General features: G+C 38.0%; 1 protein-coding gene across 2 annotated transcripts; it reads left to right on the forward strand.

Annotated features, from left to right (window-relative positions):
• The first annotated feature begins 114 nt into the window (after positions 1–114).
• On the forward strand, positions 115–15,961 carry MED30 (mediator complex subunit 30). Of its 2 annotated transcripts, XR_004166619.2 has the most exons (6): positions 115–240; positions 723–928; positions 1,913–2,071; positions 5,110–5,220; positions 11,711–11,902; positions 14,312–14,401. XR_004166619.2 is itself a non-coding variant. In XM_031591152.2 (5 exons), exons 2-5 carry the CDS (start codon positions 755–757, stop codon positions 14,405–14,407), a joined length of 540 nt encoding a protein of 179 aa, XP_031447012.1. In that variant the 5' UTR covers positions 115–240; positions 723–754; the 3' UTR covers positions 14,408–15,961. The 2 variants fall into 2 exon arrangements, 1 of the variants encoding a protein (XP_031447012.1); XM_031591152.2 differs by lacking the exon at positions 11,711–11,902 and having other exon boundaries at positions 14,312–15,961.
• The last annotated feature ends 4,564 nt before the right edge of the window (positions 15,962–20,525 follow it).

The raw sequence follows: 20,525 nt of genomic DNA on the forward strand, positions 1-20,525 counted from the left end.
TGCCCAGCCGCTCCCTTTCGATACAAAAGCTGCGCCACACGCACAGACACGCCCAGCCCCAGCGACCCGCCCAACGGCACCGCACGAGCCGCGGGCAGCCAGCCTTGCGCGCAGCGCAGCCCCGCCCCGCTGCCGTGACGTCACTTCCGCTTCGCGTAGCCCGCGCTTCCGGGCGCTGTGCACTGCTTCCGCCTCTGCGTTTCCACGGCAACGCGGCGCCCCGGGCCCTTCCCCGGTCCCGTGAGTAATGGTCGCCGCTCGGCGTCGTGAGCGGCCTTAGCGCAGTCTCTGTCTCGATCGGCCCGCGCGGTTCCTCGCGTACCGCCTGATACGCTGGCCTGCTTTCCGGGACGGGCCCGTAGCCGCCGAGCGATGCCAGGACAGCGGCGGGAGCGCTCCCCGCAGTGCCTCGGCCCGCAGGCTGCGGTTTGGGCGGCCGGGCGGGAGAGGCGAGGGCTTCGTGTGTGAAATCAGGCAGCCCTCCGTATCGCCGTGTAGCACAGGGACAGAACCCCGCGTGCAGCTCCGTGAGGCCCAGCAAAGCCGTGATGGTTTAAGGAGCCCTGTCCAAAGCCAAGGGATGACACAGAGCCCTCTAATATTTGTTGAGTGGTTTTGTCTCAGACAGGACAACCTGTTGAGCAGAGGAGCGGTATAGCCAGAAGTTAGTTTCTTAGAATAGGCTCAGACAAATACTTCATCGTTGCCTTATCTTTGTGCAGGTCGGTTCAGTGGGACCCGCTGGCATCCAGAAATGTCAACCCCACCTCTGGCCGGGGCAGGGATGCCTCCCGGTGCATTCTCAGGAACGCAGGCACAGGCAGCTAGGGAGGTCAATACAGCATCTCTGTGCCGTATCGGCCAGGAGACCGTGCAGGACATTGTGTTTCGAACCATGGAAATCTTCCAGTTACTGAGGAACATGCAGGTGAGAAAACTTCTTTTTGATTTTTAATTTGGTGATCATCAGTTCCCTTCTCGTGTTTTTACTACTAAGTGACTATGTGCACGTGGAGGTAGCTTGGGACATGTAAATGCATAAATAGGCTAAACTGCCTTGAAAAAGGGGTTGGTTGGAGACACATATACAACTCTGAATATATTTGGCTGTTCCTGTGTATTTAGTGAACGTGGAGAACATTCACAAATGCTGAATTGTCATTTCTACCACAGTAAATATATTCCAAATACACTTAATTACTGTTTAATGAATAGTGAAGTGTATTTATATGGAGTTTATGTTTCTCTGTTTTAGTTAACCTCTAGGGAGTAATTTTAAAGGAGTTATCATTGATCAGTGATATCATTCTCCTGTAGTATTTTCCATTTAAAATATTGTGATGTTCTATTCATTATTAAAGTGGACAGAATCCTCTTGATTACATACTGAAGAGAACATACAAACTTCTTTCATGTTTCTCTGTTGACAGCAGAAGTGCATGCTCTCAACTTCAGAGACAAACATGCAAATAATCACTCCTTTTCCCTTTTTCCCTGTATTTTCATGTCTCCTGAAATTTCATTCCGTAATTATTTTATGTAGATACACAGAGTATTACTTTGAATTCGCTTTGATTGTCTGAAATGTGACCTGGGTTCAGGTGTAAAGTGTCTCAGATTGTAACAACAGCCATGCTTAAGCATGAATTAAGGCATTCACTGGAAGTTACAGAGATTGATAATGACCAGGATGTAGAAGACATGAAGCTGTTTGAGAGCAGTGATTTGGCACATGAGATGGGCAAATAAAATTCAGATTTTTACCGATAAAGAAAATAGAAATTTCACACTGTGAGAATAGTGTGATGGTCTTACATTAGAATGCACAAAAATTGTCTCATTTATCTTAATTTTTTATTCCCTATAAAAGAAAATAATATTTATAACTCTTTTGTGTTTTGGTTCTCTGAAGTTGCCAAATGGTGTTACTTATCATACTGGAACGTATCAAGACAGACTGGGAAAACTACAGGAGCATCTCCGTCAGCTATCAATACTCTTCAGAAAACTGAGATTAGTCTATGACAAATGTAATGAAAACTGTGCTGGACTTGATCCTATTCCCATAGAAGTGAGTATCTTTCTATATCTACAAATTACAGATCAGACTTTGTTTAAAATCTTAGCTGTTTACCTCAGGCTATGTGCACTCACCAGTTTATTTCCTCTAGGGAAAAAAAGGGCCAGGAGAAGTTTTTCTTTTAAGAGGTTGTTTTACTAGAGTAAGTCTGTAGTGAAACAATTACAGTAGTTGCAATTCTTTTTCCTTTTACTGATTTAGCATTCACTGTTAACACAATGCTTGCTTTCCTCATGTCAGGGTGAATGAAAGTGCCACATCATTTCTCTTTATCATCTTTCTGAAATTCTAATTTCAAATTTTCATTGATACTCTCAATCATATTGTTAAATGACTCGACATTCTCCTTTATCTTTAACGAATATAGACAAACTTCTTTTTTTAAACAATCAAATTACTTAATGGCTTTTTTCTTTTACTTAACTGACTCCCAGTTTCTAAGTCATTAGTGGAATATATGTACACTGCTCTAACCTCCTTACTGCCAATTATTAGCCTTCTTAATGATACTGCACTGAACAAGACAGGCAGTTATTCTGTGGCTCATGATCTAATTCTGTAGCAATTCATAAAATCATAGAATCGTAGAATCCTTAGAGTTGGAAGGAACATCTGAGGGCCGTCATTGCTCCCTTGCAATGAACAGGGACATCTACAGGTAGATCAGGTTGCCCAGGGCCTGATCCAGCTTCACCTTGAATGTCTCCAGGGTTGGGGCATCAACCACATCTCTGTTCCAGAGAGTGTTCTTATCACTCTCACTGTAAAAAGATTTTTTTTGTATGTCTAACCTAAATCTACCCTCTTTGAGCTTGAATTCATTTCCCCTTCTTCTGTCACTGCTTCAGAGCAGACCCCTCTTCACACAGAGCCTGCTTCAGAGTCTGTCCCCTTCTTTCCTGTAGTTCCTCTTTAAATACTGAAAGGCTGCTGTCAAGTCACGTTGCAGCCTTCTCTTCTCCGTGCTGAACAGCCCCCACTCTCTCAGCCTGTCCTCATAGGAGAGATGTTCCATCCCTTGGATCATTTTTGTGGCCCTCCTCAGAATGCACTCAATGAGTCCACATCTCTCCTGCACTGAGGACTCCCCATCTAGATGCAGTAACTCCAGGTGAGGCCTCACCAGTGCAGAGCAGAGGGGCAGGATCACCTCCCTCACCCTGCTGGCCATGTGTCTTTTGATGCAGCCCAGGATATGGTTGGCTTTCTGGGCTACAAGGGCACAACTGATGTCTGAAAACATGTGCAATTCCATTGTCACCGATCCTCTTGTCTTGAATACTTCTATTTTTGCTTAGATTTTGTTGCTCTTTAAATATATGTACATCCATACCTCCTCAGCCTGTCTTCCCTGACATTTTGAACATCACTGCTGCTAATGAGTGACAGTGTTGTCATTGTGCTTTATTCTGAGTAGTCAATAGTAAATGCTAAGTTAGATACCCACTTCAATAGTTATTTTAAGATATAAGAAAGTAACTCCTTACTTTCCATGAGATAGCACTGGGATAGATTTATCTGCATGTTATCTGCAGTGTTGCAAACATTGTGCAGCAGTTTGTTAGTTTGCTGCCATTTAGTGCAGAAATCCCAAGGCCAGTCCGTTGAATTCCCAGACTATAAAATTTAGGTTGATGTTACACCTTTCTCAACTTGCACTACCAAAACCACTTTGTTGTTTTCTATCTCTTTTTTTCTGTTTGCTTCTTGTTTATGGCAAGAAATTGTGTCATTACATTCCATGAATTAAGTCAGTGTCTACTAATATTAGTCTATTACTATTGGTATAAAAATAGTATATTTCTTTCATTAATGTGTACTGCTAGTTTAATAGGTGATCTTATCAACTTCCTTTTAGCCAACATAATAAGCTGTAAGATTATTGTGAAGGAGATTATTTTTTTAATTTTTCTGACATTATTTTTTCTTAAGAAAGAGGAGGAGCTTTTTCCAAGAGTATTTAATAGCTACACTACTTTTGCTTTACAGGGCAGAGGTTAACATGGCATTCTTTGTCCATTTCAATAAGTTTAATGAGTATGGCCTCCAAAAGCATATATAGAAGAAAATATGATTTTTCAGAGCTAAGTCAGAGTTTTCAGCAGAATGCTGAAGGTTGTTCCTGAATGCTTCATATTACACCCCAACCTAAGTAACAAGTTAATGTGCATTATATCAGCAACCTGTTTCCTGACTTTTGAACTGTCATGCTCATTTGCATCACTTACTAATATTTCATTTGTCTGTAGTATATAGATGTGATCAAGGATGTACTTTTGCTATCAGCTTCAGCTTTTCTCAGTTAAGGACAGAAAATTCAACAGATTCCATGTGTGTATGTTATGTTTAAATTGTACGTACGTTATAATTATTTTTGAACAAGGTGTTACTTTGGAAAAGTTTTGACACAAAGCATGTGTGTGTTTCGTAGCTAGTACATTTCCTGAGTCTTTAAAAAAACTTTTTTTAGAAGAAGAACATACGTTAATATTCATTTAGAAATTCTTTATTGAAGATTTTGACTTCTCAAAAGCTTGCCAAAAAAATGCAGTGCATTATGAGCTTGAGGAGATTACAGTGGAAAATCCCTATGGAGAAATTCCTATTATATAACTGTGGGCCTGATCTTAAGAACAGCCAAACAGAAGACCAATAAAATAGCAAGTCATAATTAGGGTATTAACCAAGTATTTAATCTCCATGTGTAAAGTCTGTCATAAATTATATTTAGTACATCATTGAAATACTTGATAATAATGATAACTTCATGTTTGTGTTATTTCATAGTGTGGAGTAGTAAACTTTAAAATCACAGTCCATAGAGTTCAAGAATACAAGGATTACCAGTGATTAACCTCTTAAAACTTTTATACTGTGCTCTGCCTGCAGTCTAGGTATGACAATATATGCTGTCATGTCTTTTTGAAGCACAGAACTTCCTTTGAAGGAAATTGTTAGTACCTCTCCTTTTCCGATTTTTCTTTTCCTTTTTTCTTCTTTTTAAAAGCTGATTTTTTTTGTCTTCTTAGCAACTTATTCCTTACGTTGAAGAAGATGGCTCTAAGCATGATGATCGTGGTGCTGCTAGTCAGCTTCGTTTTGCTAGTGAAGAGAGAAGGGAAATCATGGAAGTAAATAAGGTAAGGACGTTGAAATTAATTTGTGTAAAACAGAAAATGTCACTTTAATGTTACAAAGCCTAGGTTTCTAGACTGCTGTACTAAAGACCGTATGTGTGATGACTGCCATATAACTATTTTGGAATTACTTTTGTTAAACAATTTTTTTTTAACTGCAGCACTGGCTACTGTAGGTTTTAAGTACCATAACAACTTTCACTTACGACTCCTTTTAAAACAATATGTATTCTTTTGAGTATTCATAGAATCATGGAATGGCTTAGGTTGGAAGGGACCTAAGAGATCATCCACTTGCAGCCCTCCTGCCATGGGCAGGGTTGCCACCCACTAGATCAGGCTGCTCAGGGCCCCATTCAATCTGGCCTCCATGGAAGGAACATCTACAGCTTCTTTGGGCAGCCTGTGCCAGTGGTGACTCTCTGAGTTAAGAATTTCTTAATAACATCTAACCTAATTTTTCCCTTTTTAGTTTAAAGCTATTCCCCCTTGCTCTGTCACTGTTAGACTGGGTAAAAAAATAGGGCTCCCTCCTGCTTATAAGCTCCCTTTGAGTACTGGAAGGCTGCAGTGAGGTCTGCTCAAAGCTTGTTTTCTCCAAGCTAAACAAGCCCAGCTCCCTCAGCCTTTCTTCATTGTAGAGGTGCTTTGATCATCTTTGTGGACCTGCTCCTACAATGCTCCATTCTTCCTGTGCTGGGGGCCCCAGGCCTGAATTCAGTACTCCAACTGGGGCCCTTATTATGGCAAAGTAGAGGAGGACAATATTTTATCTATTTTATATATAAATATATATAATATATAAAATATATATTTTATATTGAGGCCATGGTTAGCCCAGTAGATATAGGCAATACAGATGGAGATAAGGTACCTTACTTAACTTCTAAATATACATTAGGCTAGTGCATTGATAAATGGATATAAAACATTAGATATGTAAGTATTATCACAATTATGTGTGTTGGCAGAGGATTTTCTGGGCTACTTTCTGTATTTTGACAATGTGAAGAAGAGCATTTCTTTTGTTAAGTACAGCATTTATTGAATCTTGACACATTCAGAAAAAATGTACCATACTATAAAGGTGCTGTTAAATTTTCAGTTTGAGTGGCAGTATGCAATTGAGTACAATTAATACAGACAGATATAAATCTAAAAATAAATATGCTGTAGTAGATGATAATATAGCATTGAGATTAAATATAAGTAGTTTTAACAGATCATAACATTAAATATTGTTCCTGCCATCTGTAAAGTACAAAGATAGGATTAACTAAGTATTTGTGTGGCAGTAATATCTGTAAGTGCTTGGTAAAAAGCAGGCATAATCTACAAAAAGAACTGAACAAAGGAAGTGAGTGTCTAAAATATTTTTGGAGAGAACTATCACTGGATTTACAGCTTTTGAATTATTTCCAATATTTGCATTTGTCTTCAACAATTAAAGATGTACCAAATTCTTCATAACCCGTTTATTTAGAAAAATTCATGCATATTGCACAGACAAAAATGGGTACTACGTGAATTTGGAGAAAAGCAGTTGTCTGCTTTCCTGTTGCGTTCTTTCTGTTCAGTGCTGCTGTTGCAGGGTGGTATGCATTATATTGTATGTAATGTTACTGTGAGAATTTATGCACATTTATTTGCAATCTTTAAGTGCTAATAAGCTTAACTGTCCATATTTGATATGTTTTTGATAGTTTTATGACATGTTTTGCCCTTGTTGTTGTACTTGTATGCTAATGTGTTTTTAAACCTCCCTGCCATGATCTTGTGAAGTGAATTTCATAAATGTTTATGATGAGTTTTAAATCTTAAGAAGGTTAATGATGTTACAGGAGCATTAGTAGTAAATCAGCAATTAAAAATGCATTCAAGCCATTGCATAAATGTGGACTGAAATCCAGTATTTGCATGTAAGTGCCTAAACATAATTTTCAGATTTTCAACAATAAATTTTAAGATAGTTGAACATTCAGTAGTATTTTTGTGAACAACTGTTATGTGCTGCAAGGGAAATTGAAGCCTCTTGTTTTTCAAACTGCACTTTTTTTTTTTTAAATTTTCTTTTTCCAATTTCAAAATTCAAATTGCAATATACTACAGTTTGGGAAATGCTAAGTGTTTTATGACTAGAAATAAAGCAAAACATATTTTCACACACACACACAAAAAGGTAGAATCATATTAATCGAATTTCTGATTCTGGCTTCTAAACTTAAATAGCTTTTTCTGTTGCTTTACTGGCATTCCTGATAGCTTTTCAGTCCTCTGTAATTTTAACATTCATCTCCAATTCAATTTTGGTTAATTTCTTTCAGCAAAATTTCAGTAATATAAAGCATTAATGAAAATGCTGGGACATAAAAACCAATTGACAGATGAAGTAGCTTTTTACGTTCTTCACTCACTATCTTTTCTCCCTTCAGTTGGTTGTCCTGATCTCATCTCGCTCTGTTTGCTGTGGTTCTTTAGCATTATTGAGACATCTGAATTGTTGGACCTTTCATGGGTTGCTTAAGTCCTTGCTTGACTTCCCAGGCAGTCTGATCTTTCTAGTGATACCTATGTGTGTTTGAAGAACACCATCTCCCAATGAGAAGCACAAACAAAACTAGTAGATAATATAAAGGTTTGTTTCATGCTCACACAAAGACTTAACCTCCTTTCAGGAACCACTAACTTGAAACTGTATATTTTGGTATGCTCCAGCAGTTGTCTGGGAAAAGGGGCAGCCTCATTTGAGGAAGTGGGGACTATCCCATATTTCCCCTATGTACCATTCACTCTTAGGGTAGAAGAACCTATTGATGTAGCAGAGTACCAAAACACTGCAGTTGTTTTTGGTATCAGTTTAACACAGTGACATCTTATTTATTTAATCTGCTGTATTAGACTTAACTTTTAGGTCAGAATATTTAATCACCTGATATTGGCTAAGAAGTACTTGTCCATTAATTAAAAGTATTGATCAGTTTACGAGGTAATGAATTTCTGTCCTAGCAATTCAATAATATCTAACAACTGTAACTTAAGATGAAACCTATTAGATTTAAATTGAGAGAGACTTTAGCCATACAAGAACAGAATGCTTATAACTGTGCACCACTATTATAAGAAAAACAAAAAACGTGTATAGTTTGTACCCACTAACTCTATCTTTTGTGTGAAACAATTATTTCCTGCACTTCCCACAACTCTTGGCTATTCCTTTATGATAGAATTGGAGAATGGCTTTGGAAGGAATGATAAAGATCATCTAGATCCAACCCCCTGCCATGGGCAGAGCTGTCACTCACTAGAATCAGGCTGCCCTGGTCCTGAATGCCTCCATGGATGGTATATTCACAACGTCCTTGGGCAGCCTGTGCCAGTGCCTCATCATTCTCTGAGTTAAGAATTTCTTCCTAACATCTAACCTACTTTTTCCCTTTTTAGTTTAAATCAACTCCCCCTTGTTCTATCACTACTAGACCATGTAAAAGTCTTCCTCCTGCTTATGAGCTCCTTTACAGTACTGGAAGACTGCAGTGAGGTCTCCTCAGAGCCTTCTCTTCTCCAAACTAAACAAGCCTGGCTCCCTCAACCTTTTTTCAAAGTACAGGTGCTCCAGTGCATCCATCTGCTGGATGGGGCTTTGAGCAATGTGGTCTAGTGGGAGCTGTCCCTGCCTCTAGCAGGGGAGCTGGAACTAGATGAACAAGTTCCTTCCAACCCATTCTATGATTTGTAGCCCTGCTCTGGGCCCACTCCTACAACTCTGCATCCTTCCTGTGCTGGGGGCCCCAAGCCTGAACGCTGTACTCCAGATATCAGTATTTGCTTTCCAGAGTTGGAAATTGGTGAGGAATTTCACTCTTTTTCTGTAATAAATAGTTTACTATTCCAATATCAATGTAGTATTTGAATTGTTTTGCTAATAGAAGTCCTGTAAGTTTTTAGTGAATATAATTACTGTTTGCAGCAGCAAATGGTAATTTAGCTGCTATTACAAATTTTTTCACTATTGCCATCATATTTTTTTTTAGTCTGTGTATAATATTATACTTACAGGTTTTTTGCCTTCGTAATACAGCATCGTCTGTAATATTTTTGAGATGACAGGTTCAAGTTTTGTAGTATATTTGATAGGACAGAGCAGAAAATATCAATATTGTATGATTATGAGAATATTGTAATCTGTATTGCTAGATTATGGACAGTCTTTTTTTACTGCTTGTTTTTAGAAATGGAGCAAATGCAGCTTCGGGTTTTTTTGGATTCTGCAGGTCTTGTTTAAAATGAAACATTTAGGAAAACCATTGCATAATTAGTGGTCTTAATGCATTTGGCTAAAAATGAAAAGATGTGAAATAGTACTGAGACATTTCAGGTGACCCTTTTGAAAATAATCGTGTTTGATATTCTTAATTAATCTTTGCTAACTGGTTAGCCATGATCTTGCTAGGAGTGGGAAAGACGATCTGCAGCCTTTTGAGTTAAGTTGCTATGAATTTACCTCAGGGCTTTTTTGATAATGAAACCCTTGTGCATTGGAACCAATGTTGTTTTGTGGAGTAGTCCTTTCATATGACAGCAGTTTGCAACTATCCTATCTCTTCATGGAAGAATTTTGCCTGAAAACTACTTTCTGTGCTAGAAACTTGATTTCTTTTAAAACTATCCATCACGGTATTTGCCTGTATTTATTATTTTGTATTTATGGGATCCTTTTCATCCCAGATATGAGTGTGTACCAAAGAACACTTTAGCAAGAGAGGAAGAATTGTTTCTTTGGACACTGTTTCAGCACATCAGTCTGCACTGAGCAGCAGTTTTCCTGCTGTTTTGGGTACCAAAATGGCTGTCTGCAAGGACGGAGAATTTAGGCTCAGTGTCTAGTTCAATCCCTAGCTCAAAGCAGGGCCAACTATTATAGATCCAGTTACTCAGGTGCATATCCAGTAGCTTTGTGAATTTTTGTTTACTGCCCCTCATCCTTTTGCTGTGCACATTCACAAAGAATCTAGTTTTGTCTTTTCTATAATCTTCATTAGGTAGTTAATTAGTGTGAAGGAAATGTTAAACTGTTTTAATGAACACTCTTATTTCTCTTTGAGCATCAGAGCAATGGATACATGACTTTGCTGTATGGCTCAATATGTGTAGCATGTTGAGCATAGAGTGGAACACAGGCTGTCACTGTTGTCCCTGCTGTTGTCAGGAGCATGAGCAATTTTCCTACTCACTGTAAGGCTAGGAGAGAGGCTGAAAACTCAGTTTTTCATTTCCAGCAAGGATAGAGCAGTTCTCTGAGAACAAGATCAGAAAAAGTTGCAGATAATGAATGATGAATACATTATATTTAATTGCCCAGAAGTTAGTGTGTTAACAATGAATACTCTTCTAAACCATTTGAAAAATGTATAAATAGCCATGTGTGTATTTATTATGATAGAATGTGTTCTTTAATATAAATTGAATAGCCATAATTTAGAACATCACCTGAAAACTTTAAGAGAGTTGGAGCAAAGTACTGATTCATTATTTCCCTTACAGCTTTTTTCTGCCGTTTACACATAATGTTGCAAGTCTTTTGACTACAAAACTGTTTTCCCACCTCCTTGCCTTAGAGATTTCATTTTGAAGGGCTCTTTTGAAAGAGTTCTCTAACAAAGCTGGTATAATCTATGGCTGGCATAGTATTTTTTGTCAAGCAGAAGAGATGCCTTTAAAGCACAAGCACATACGTTTGATGTCTTTCCAGGCATCAGCTGGAATGTAGTCTCACTCTTCCACATCATTATCTTAGGCTGAAGAAGAAGAGAATTTTAACAAATAAATTAAGTGCAGAATAATGACTCATAGTGTTGTTTAGGTTTTAAAATCTGAAAGATAACTGAACTTAATATGAAGAGAGATGGGATCAGCACACAAAGGAAAGTTTTGATACGTCTCTGATAGAAATGTGTAGATTGGCCTAGACAGCTTTGATTTCAAATGAAATGAATGGGAACCAAAAATGAGTTTAAGTCAAAAATGGATTTCGGTCAAAGCTGAAATTACTGCATCCCACTGAATCCAAATCTGTACAAAACACACCAAGTTCTTTATTGTGCATTCCTTGAAAGATAGGTACTGTCTGGGTGGATATTATGCTTCTCCCTCTTCTTTTCACCTACTGCTTTTTGTGCTTACATCCGTGTTTTCACAACCGCTCTACCTGACCTAAGCCTACTGAGGTCCATATTGCTGCTGAAGGGTGTAATCCTTGTCAACTGCCTCATGCTGGCACTGGTATTTGCCATCAGTCATAGTGGAGAGGTAATCACACTGGAAATAAGTATCACTGCAGAAAACCCCTCAGGACTGTTTTTTTGGTCAGATAACCTTTCTGATAGGGGGTGAACAACAGAAACATGCCTGTCAGATATAAGGTGAATGTACCTAAGTTAAATTCATTACAAACTACCTCATATAAGATAATTTTTATGTGCTATCTTTAAAACAGATAAAGGCAGAAGCTGTAGCATTTATGTAGGATGAAGAGCCTTTTCTTTTTTTGTGCAACCATTAATCCTGAGAAACAGTCCAGAGTTCAACTAAGTCATTTCAGGAGAAGGAGGAAGGAGTGGGAGACAACTTGCGAGCAATCTGTTCAAATGAAAATTTGTCAGCAGTGCAGAAGCTTCTTTCAGAACTTGTAAGTTTCCCAAGAAGGCCATTTCGCCTCCTTCCACAGCGAATGTCCTTATTGGTTAAGGTTAGAGCCTTAAACAGAGACCAGCACTGCCAGTGCCAGCGTAGGAAGGACATGCATTATATGCCATGATCCTTGCTACCAGGCTGTGACAGACAATGGTCCACACCACATAGACTGCTAACAAAGATCTCTACATGCTTTGAAGTGGAGGTTTTCCCCTTGCCATTTATTCTTTTCTCAGCCTTGCAATCCAGAGACGGTGCTTCACCTTAGATGTTTTTTCCGTCTCTGCAAGAAGTAGAAGAGCTAAAAAAATAAAATACCAAAGAAAAGGACTTAAAATTATCTTCAGATAGATATAATAAAAAATATATTACTCACCTCTTTACAGACACTTTGAAATCAAATGAAATCCAGTTCAGGAGTTCACTTGTCTAGAGTAAAAATCCTATTTCATAATAGTTGCACAAGAAATGAAAATTACTGTCTTATAGAATTAATCTTTTGAATGTAACTTATGCAAAGTTCATACGGGCATATCTACATTAAAAACATGTAACAGTGCAGTAAAAAAGGGATGGAGAGAAAACAGTCTGCAGCACCAGAGGTTAATGGTTCTTCTTTGTCTAACACGTAATCATCACTGACTGTTCATCCTTCACTTCTCTTGGTGAAGGCTTTGAAAAATAATGAACTGATGTGCCCTTGGTATCAGTGAGTGACAGTTTGCATTAAGCTAGTTGTTTTGATGTTACATTTCTTGATTTCTCTGAGATTAAATGTTGAGGGTGGGAAATGGAAATGCGTTTTTAAATGCCACAGGTATGAACGTGCTTGTTTATCTCATCTCTTGTACTCTGTAAAGCATTGAGTTCTTATGTCATTATGTTTTGTAGGGAAGCAAAATTATGTCATTTAAATGTTGTCATAGCTACATTGTTCTCTCAGTTCTCCCTCTTGTCTTCCGGAATGGAATCTTTGCTCTATATAGTGCAGTTTTCAATTAGCAAATGGAAAAAGATTAGAGAAATGCACATTGTAACTGTTAAAATGATTTTTAGTCAATCAAATGCTTGCTTAGAACTTCCAAATTAGTGCACATGAACAGTCCTACTTACCTTCTTCTCAGGAGTCAGAAAGGAGTCAGAGTGTGGGCTCTGCTTCCAGGGAACACGTCCACCGAAGTGTGTTCACAAATATTTCCCTTTCTCAAAGTACAGTGTTCTCCTAAATTTAATTACTGTATTTCTTAAGACTTTTTACAGGTCTGAAATGAAAAGGCTTTTTTTTTTCTCTTTTCCTCTGGACTTCTTTCTGAGCCTGACCGGCATTGGTTTGTTGTTCACCTGAAAAGACAGGGCTCTCATTTTCAGTATGCTGCTTCTTTTGTTGCTTCTTTTTGTCACTGTTACAGTTACTTTAGTTACTGAGCTGAGTTATTCTTTTAATGTATTGCTATTTGTGTAGTACAGAAGAAACAAAGTGATGTAAAACCTGAGACATTTTGAATGGCAGCAAGTCTTTCCTGTGCTTTGGCTTTACTTAGAAATCTGGACTTCCATTATGAATTCAATCTCTGACGTGAGGAGGTTGACTTTATATCACATTTGAATGGAATGAAGGGCATGGGTTTGTTGTTAACAATACACACTAACTTATTACTTGGCAGCTTTGATTTGAGCGGGAAAATGAATAAATTGGATAATAAATACGTGTATTGCTGTGAAACATGAACAGTTAGGAATATTCTGCATTGGCTTAATGCACTGATCTTCTGTAGACGTAATTTTTAAGTTCTGGTTGCTCAGATAAAGTGTATTTTCTATTCTGCTGTCCCTTCAGATGTTTCTGCAGTTCACAAAAGCAAGTACACAGTTTTATAGAATTCAGCACACTTGGGAGGACAGCATCACTTAGCTCATCAGAATTGACCGACGTAGGCAGAAGGTGTAGAAAAGCTTGATTGACTTTGTGGTTTTTCAGACTTTGACTTTTAATACCTTGCTTTTCTGAGCACCCAACTTATACAGTGCATATTAGCATAAATTTAGCTGTTCCCTGAGCTCTTCTGGTCTCAAATTTCACTTCCTTCCCTTTGCATCAAGTGCTGTCTTTTGGACTTTGGTTAGAGGGCCAATGGCCAGAAGTTTGCTCTTGTTGAAGGGATCAAGTGTTTTGATAAAAGACTGCTGTGAAAAGAAATAGCACTCCTCTCTAACAAAGGTCTTTAACTTCTGAGTCTTTCTTGTATTTTAAGAGTGTGCTTTAAAGAAGATGTATTATCTAATATTGCTCACAGACAGCTGACAAAAAGATACATATAGCATTTCATAACACTAACTTTTCTTGAAATCCTGAGTGTACTGTTTCAACTGATGACAAAAATCTTCTCATAAAATCTTCCCACAGAAACTGAAACTGAAGAATCAGCAACTGAAGCAGATCATGGATCAGTTACGGAATCTCATTTGGGACATAAATGCCATGTTGGCAATGCGGAACTGAACAAGGAAAATCAAACTTCATAACAGAAAATATACAAATATGTTTGAGTATACTTCATTTTAAGAATAAATATTTTTTCCTACAACTATATGGAAGCAGTACCTGAAATATCTTCAAGTTTAAAATGTTTTGTGTGTTTGATGACTTAAATGGTGTTGGCTCTGTTTTCATAAGAGTCATCCTGCAGATTGTACCTGAACAAGGTTGATTATAATACATTTTGTAGCTTAGAGTAATAATTTGGATTGTTATGCAGGTTGGATCTGTGTAACATAAGCATTTCTGGATTTTTTTAATAATACATTAAAATACATTTTAAATATATAATCTGCTTGCATTCAGTCTGTAGTGCAAACAACCTATACAGAGTGGAAAAGTTGCAGTGTAGAACAGTAGCTTCATTAAGCTACAGAACTGAAATAAATTATCAGATCTTGTGATGCAATATGTTTTCCTATTCTAGGAACATGAATTACAAGGTACTGCACCTCATAAGTTCATCTTATCCTATCGTTGTTATTTTGGTAGCATTAGATAAATCAGAGCAAAATCAAAACCTACATTAAAATTACTCATCTTCTCATGGATATTATTAAGTAATTTTAAATGAAGAGTGTCTGTTATATATCCTCCACCTTAGCTCCTTCTGTAACTGTATGTTATCATCTCTTGAATACTGCTCCAACTGTTGTCTGTCCAGTATTCTTGTAACTTTCTGTATGGTTGCAGTACTTTGGTTTTGTGCAATTTTCATTAATGCTTCTCCTGTGAATTGTGGTCCCAAAAAACTTTGGAGTGTATGAGCAGTTTACTATTATCTTCAGTTATTCTGCCAACTTTCATCTTTTATTGTTCTACTCTGGTGCTCTTATTGTCCATAGATGCTGCAAGTGCGCAGTGTATCTCTTTATGGATTAACAGATATCTGAAGTAATGCTGTTTCAATACAAATCTGTAGGGCAATTGATTTTTAATACAAGCTGAAAACTGACCATTCTCGTGACTTGCTTCATGCACATAACTTTAAATTCTCATTCCATGCCTGATTAGATTCCTTAATAGTTATGTTTGGAAGGTTTGCACAGACCCTAGCAGGTAAGGTCATGTTTTGCCCATATTACAAATGGAAGAGCGGATAGCTTGCACAGTGGCAGAGCTAGCAGCAGAACTGTTTGTTGCCCACTTAGCTTAGCAACTACAGTAATTTCTTTTTGTCAGAAATGATGGCTGATTTCTTCAGCTATGAGATGCTGTTGTTTATAAGTAAAGCACAAAAAAAACCAGCTTAAATTTTCAAAGAAAGCCTTTAGAAGGAAGTAAGGGCTTCTAGTAGAGATTTTTTTTGTTGTTCTTTAAGATGCAGGTATGTTTTTGTATATGCAAAGTGTAGTGGCAGCTTTTTAGTGTATGTATAAGCATACACTCAGCCAAAGAAACATTTCACATGGATTCTGAAATGGAACCAAGAGTTTAATGGTGAGGTAAAATTGTTAGTATTTTGTTCTAGCTTTGGAATAACTGTAGAAAATGGAGATTAGTCTATAGTTTTCTCCACTACCTATATAATAAATTTGTATTCTCTTCAAAAGTTTTTAGATTTTGCTGGCTTTTTTATTGTATCAGTGGTGCAAAAGCAACCTAGAATGTGGAAAAGAGTGCAAGTATGGCAAGTAGATGTCAGGCCAGTACAATATTCAGCTTGTGCTGTGCTGCTGCTGGCAGCAACCAAGGTTTATACTACAATTTTTCATCTGGGAGAGATGAGAAAACACTTTAAACCACTACCAGAATAGATAGCACAGTAGCTAAATTGCAAAGCGTAGAAATTGACAGAGTTGTAAATTATCACAGGGAATACTGTCAAAACAGGAACTTTGCAAAGTGTAAGACCAAAAGCATACACTTTGACTTACACAGATGAAAGTAAAGGTAGTATACATAATTCATTTGCTACTGCATCTGTGGATAAGTATAGGATCTGGTCGGGAAGATGGCAGGTTTAGGAAAAGTTCTTTAACAGTGGAACACTTAAATGAGCGTGTGCTGAAAAGTAATGTTTTAGTTAATGTTAACTGAACTTTAACTGCTAGTTAATGAAATGACACCAAATGTAGAATTTACAAATACCAGCAAAACAATATCTATATAGGTGCTTTAAAATTGTATTTATGTGTCATTGACTGTTAGACTATTTCTGCATTCCAGATTAGACAGAGGCTGGATAAGCATGCAGACAGTCCTGGAAGCAGAACCAAAATGTAGGATGGTTCTGTTGTTGGATTATAAAAACGTTTAAGGGTTGTGATGGGCTTTCTTAGGGCTCCAGTTTTGCCAGGAGTGGAAGAGGAGCAGTGGAGATAGGATGTTGAATACTTTGTAGAGTGTTTATGGGAGCACACCGAGATAACACTGTCTCAACAGGAAACCATTAGATCTGCATCTTCATATGTAATACAGCTGATACTGAGTATTCTGGTCAGTAGGTGAATTGAACCCAGATGACGTGGTAGCAGTATGCAAGGGTCAAGATCTATTTACATTAAAAAGGCTGAGTGCAGAGCAGGTTGATGTCATGTTCAGGAAAGATGCAAAGAGTTTACCTCCTTTTGACTTCTGTAAAGGAAGCAAGGCCACATCCAGAGTGCTTTAATAAACCATGATTGTTTTTGTTGTCTTGCAGAAAAACCTGTCCTTATCTTAGTATTTCTTACTTAATGAGAAACTGGAGACTGTACACAAGTGCTATTGAAATTCATCTCTGTAAATAATGGATTTAGGTGGAGACCGTCAGTCTGATTTCATAAGAACCAAGATTTCATCAGTGTGCTAGTTGGCTGCAAGAGCCAAAAAAGACTGCAGCCAAAAGATGACTGAGAACTGGTGTGGAAAACAAAGTTTCAGATGTAGATTTGAGGATTAGAAGTTAAGAAAAAATGCCAAAAAAAAAAAAAAAAAAAAAAAAAAGATGCAATGACAGTAAAGGACACCGAGTCAACTGAGGTTTACAGGGGATGGATTAGTTTAATTACTTTGTGCTAACAAAGGAAATGGGGAATTATAAAGTAATTTACAGATACATCAGTGCAGAAAAATATTTGAGGAAGAAAGTGAGTAGTCCCTTCTCTTATTTAACAGCAGTGAAGTTATATGGTAAAGCAAAGAAAAGCATTTGCTGAGTTGGAAGGTTATTCTATTTTTATATATAAAAATAGCAAACTGGCTGATCTACACTGATTGATGTTAATGAAAGTGACAAAGTTATATACCAGTGCCAGTTTTTATTTAAGAAAATATAATGGATAACTGGATATAATGCAAGAGTTAGACACGGTGTAGTCAAACTTATACATTAAATCTAGTTTCTATGTAAATTTTAAGGATTTTTCTTACATTATATTAGGGATCTGTTCTGATATCTGTAATAACACTACATTGCAAATAACAGCACTAAGAGCTGTGAGCGGTGTTTGCATTGATGTGAATGTGGTCAGAAGCAGAATATGTGTTTTACAGCACTTCTCCCTGGACTAGATCCAGTAAAGATCATAGACATATTTGAGGCAAATAAACAGAGGCACGTTTTTGTGTGTGTGCTTAACACTGGGACCATCTCAGGTCACCGTATGCCTTCACTTTCAACTTGGAAGTTATCTAATTGCCTAGACTTCTACTTCTGCAAATGCCCCTAGCAGCTCATGTCAGATAATCACTGCTGAGGTTATAATAACTGTGCTCTTTTGCCCAAATCCTAGAAGAAGCCTGCTGTACATGACCCTCTTCAGCTCCTCATGCTCTCACTTTCCCTTTTCAAATGACTGCCCTACTACAAGGCTGTAAAGTAATGTTCTGAAATAGAACTGAAAATGAGTGGCTGAAAGGAGAGTATTACGTCTATAATAAAATCAGTGAATTATTTAAGTTAGAAAAGATCTTCAAGATCGTCAAGTCCAGTCAACAACCTAACACTAGTCCACCAATAAACCATGTCCCTAACTGCTACATCCACATGTCTGTTAAATACCTTCAGGGATAGCAACTCCACTGCCTCCCTGGCCAGCCTGTTCCAAACGTTGACCACCCTCTCCATTAATGAATTTGTGCTGATATCCTGTTGAAACCTCTCCCGGTGCTGCACATTTCCTAGAGTAAAGAGGCCAACAGTCATTGTAGCCTCCTTTCACATAGTTGTAAGAAAGTGATGTGGTCTCCCCTCAGCCTCCTCTTCTCCAGACTAAGCTCAGTTCTCTCAGCTGCTCCTCATCTGGCTTGGTCCCTTCACCAGCATCACGGCTCTTCTGTGCACGTTTTAGTAACTCAGTATCTTTCTTGTACCGAGGGGCTCAAAACTGAGTACAGTACTCAAGATGTGGCATCATCAGTGCCACATATAGGGGGATGATGCTTCCCTTGGCCTTTTGACCATGCTATTTCTGATAAAGGCCAGGATGCATCAGACCTTCTTGGCCCTCTGGGCACTCTGCTGGCTTATGTTCAGTTGGCTATCGACCAGTGCCTTCAAGTCCTTTTTGGTCAGGCAACTTTCCAGCCACACTTCCCTGAGCTCACACCACTGCCTGGAGATATTATCAGGCACATAGAGCACCTGGCATTTAGTCTTACTGAATACATACAATTAAATGCAACCCATCGATTCAGCCTATGCAGATTCCTCTGCAGAGCTAACCCACCTTCAAGGAGATCAACACTCCTGCCCAACTTGGCATCATCTACAAACTTGCTGAGAGTGCACTTGACTCCCTCATCAATATAATTGATAAAGATATTAAACAAAATGCTTTCTCATGAACTCTTGAAAAATAAATTCAGATTTACAAAATAGAAAGAAAGATATGTGAGTTTAAAGTTGTCTGAATAGCAGTGAATAGTAATGCAGCTGTTTTTATCATCATGTAGAGGTTTTAGTTGTATTTACAGTGATGGAGAGAGGAAAGAAGATATGAAAACAGCCCATTACTGAAATACAGTGTTGAAGTGAGAAGACTTTCAAATAAAGGGAAAATACGAAGAAATAGAACAGCAATAATCAAAAGTTAGGTGAGCATAAATCGGCCCTAAAATAGTGCAGGGAAAGAGGATTTGGGAAAACACATTTTGAACTTGCATTAGAGATAATTGGGATGCAGTCAGGGGAAAAAAGCCACTGAAATTCCAGGGTGCATGACCAAATACTGCATGGTAGGGAGTATAAATGAGAGGACTCCTCTGAGTCCAGTAAATCTGCATGAAATACTGCATTAGTTTTGGGGTCAGCATGTTGCTAACACAGTGAAAGAGAAGAATACCAATGTGCTACTGTACAAAAAAAAAAAAAAAAACAATAACTTCTGAAAGCCAAAACAAGGCTCAAATATGGAAATTCTTGGGTGAATGCATAGGGGAGATAATTACTTAATGTGATTCGGAGTTGCTATAGCACAGAATAGTGAAAGAAGATAAGCAACTGCTTTATTTATTTCATGAAACACTAACAGGGAGATGGGGATGGGAAAACTCTTGATGCTAAGATATAAAATCTTAATTTCCCCAGGAGTTTAGAAGATGTTTCTTGGGTTATGTGGAAATCTTAAAATTAAACAGCACAACAAGAGTAGCAAAATACATTGAGAAAATGCAAAAAAAATCTTGCACTGGGTAAAGCAAGAGGTAGACTAAACTGACCTTAGTTTTCTGTCTTTAGATTCTATGGTTGTAAAGTATTTGTGTATCAGATGGCTATTAGTCACATGATGAGCTCCTGACATCACCTGCAAGCATTAAACAGGTTTTCATGGCTTCTTTGTGATGATTTGTTGCTGAAATTCTTCTTCAGGTTAAGTTGTTTTCATGGAATTTCTATTACAGAGGAATCAGAGCAGAAAAGGAAATGAAGCAGTAGCTGCCCGCCTTCCTACTCCACATCCCCCACCTCCCACCCTTAGCTTTAGTTCATTTCCTAGTGAAGAACTGCTCTGTGTTCTTGCTACAAAGCTGAAGAAGTAACTGATTCCTGATTACTGTCCATTGACCCAGCAGAACTTGTGAGGTCATTTACTGAAGTGAAACATGAGGCTATTTATCCATCCTTCCCCAGTTGAGATCAAAAACAACTGCAGCACTT

The sequence above is a fragment of the Phasianus colchicus genome, chromosome 3 (assembly GCF_987193195.1).
Source record: "Phasianus colchicus chromosome 3, bPhaCol1.hap1.1, whole genome shotgun sequence".
Classification (NCBI taxonomy): domain Eukaryota; kingdom Metazoa; phylum Chordata; class Aves; order Galliformes; family Phasianidae; genus Phasianus; species Phasianus colchicus.

Bases quoted from the DNA above. Each gene is read 5' to 3' on its own strand.
- MED30 (XM_031591152.2), top strand. From the start codon at position 755: ATGTCAACCCCACCTCTGGCCGGGGCAGGGATGCCTCCCGGTGCATTC. The intron at 929-1,912 runs GTGAGAAAACTT...GGTTCTCTGAAG, and splicing joins AGTTACTGAGGAACATGCAG to TTGCCAAATGGTGTTACTTA. The intron at 2,072-5,109 runs GTGAGTATCTTT...TTGTCTTCTTAG, and splicing joins TTGATCCTATTCCCATAGAA to CAACTTATTCCTTACGTTGA.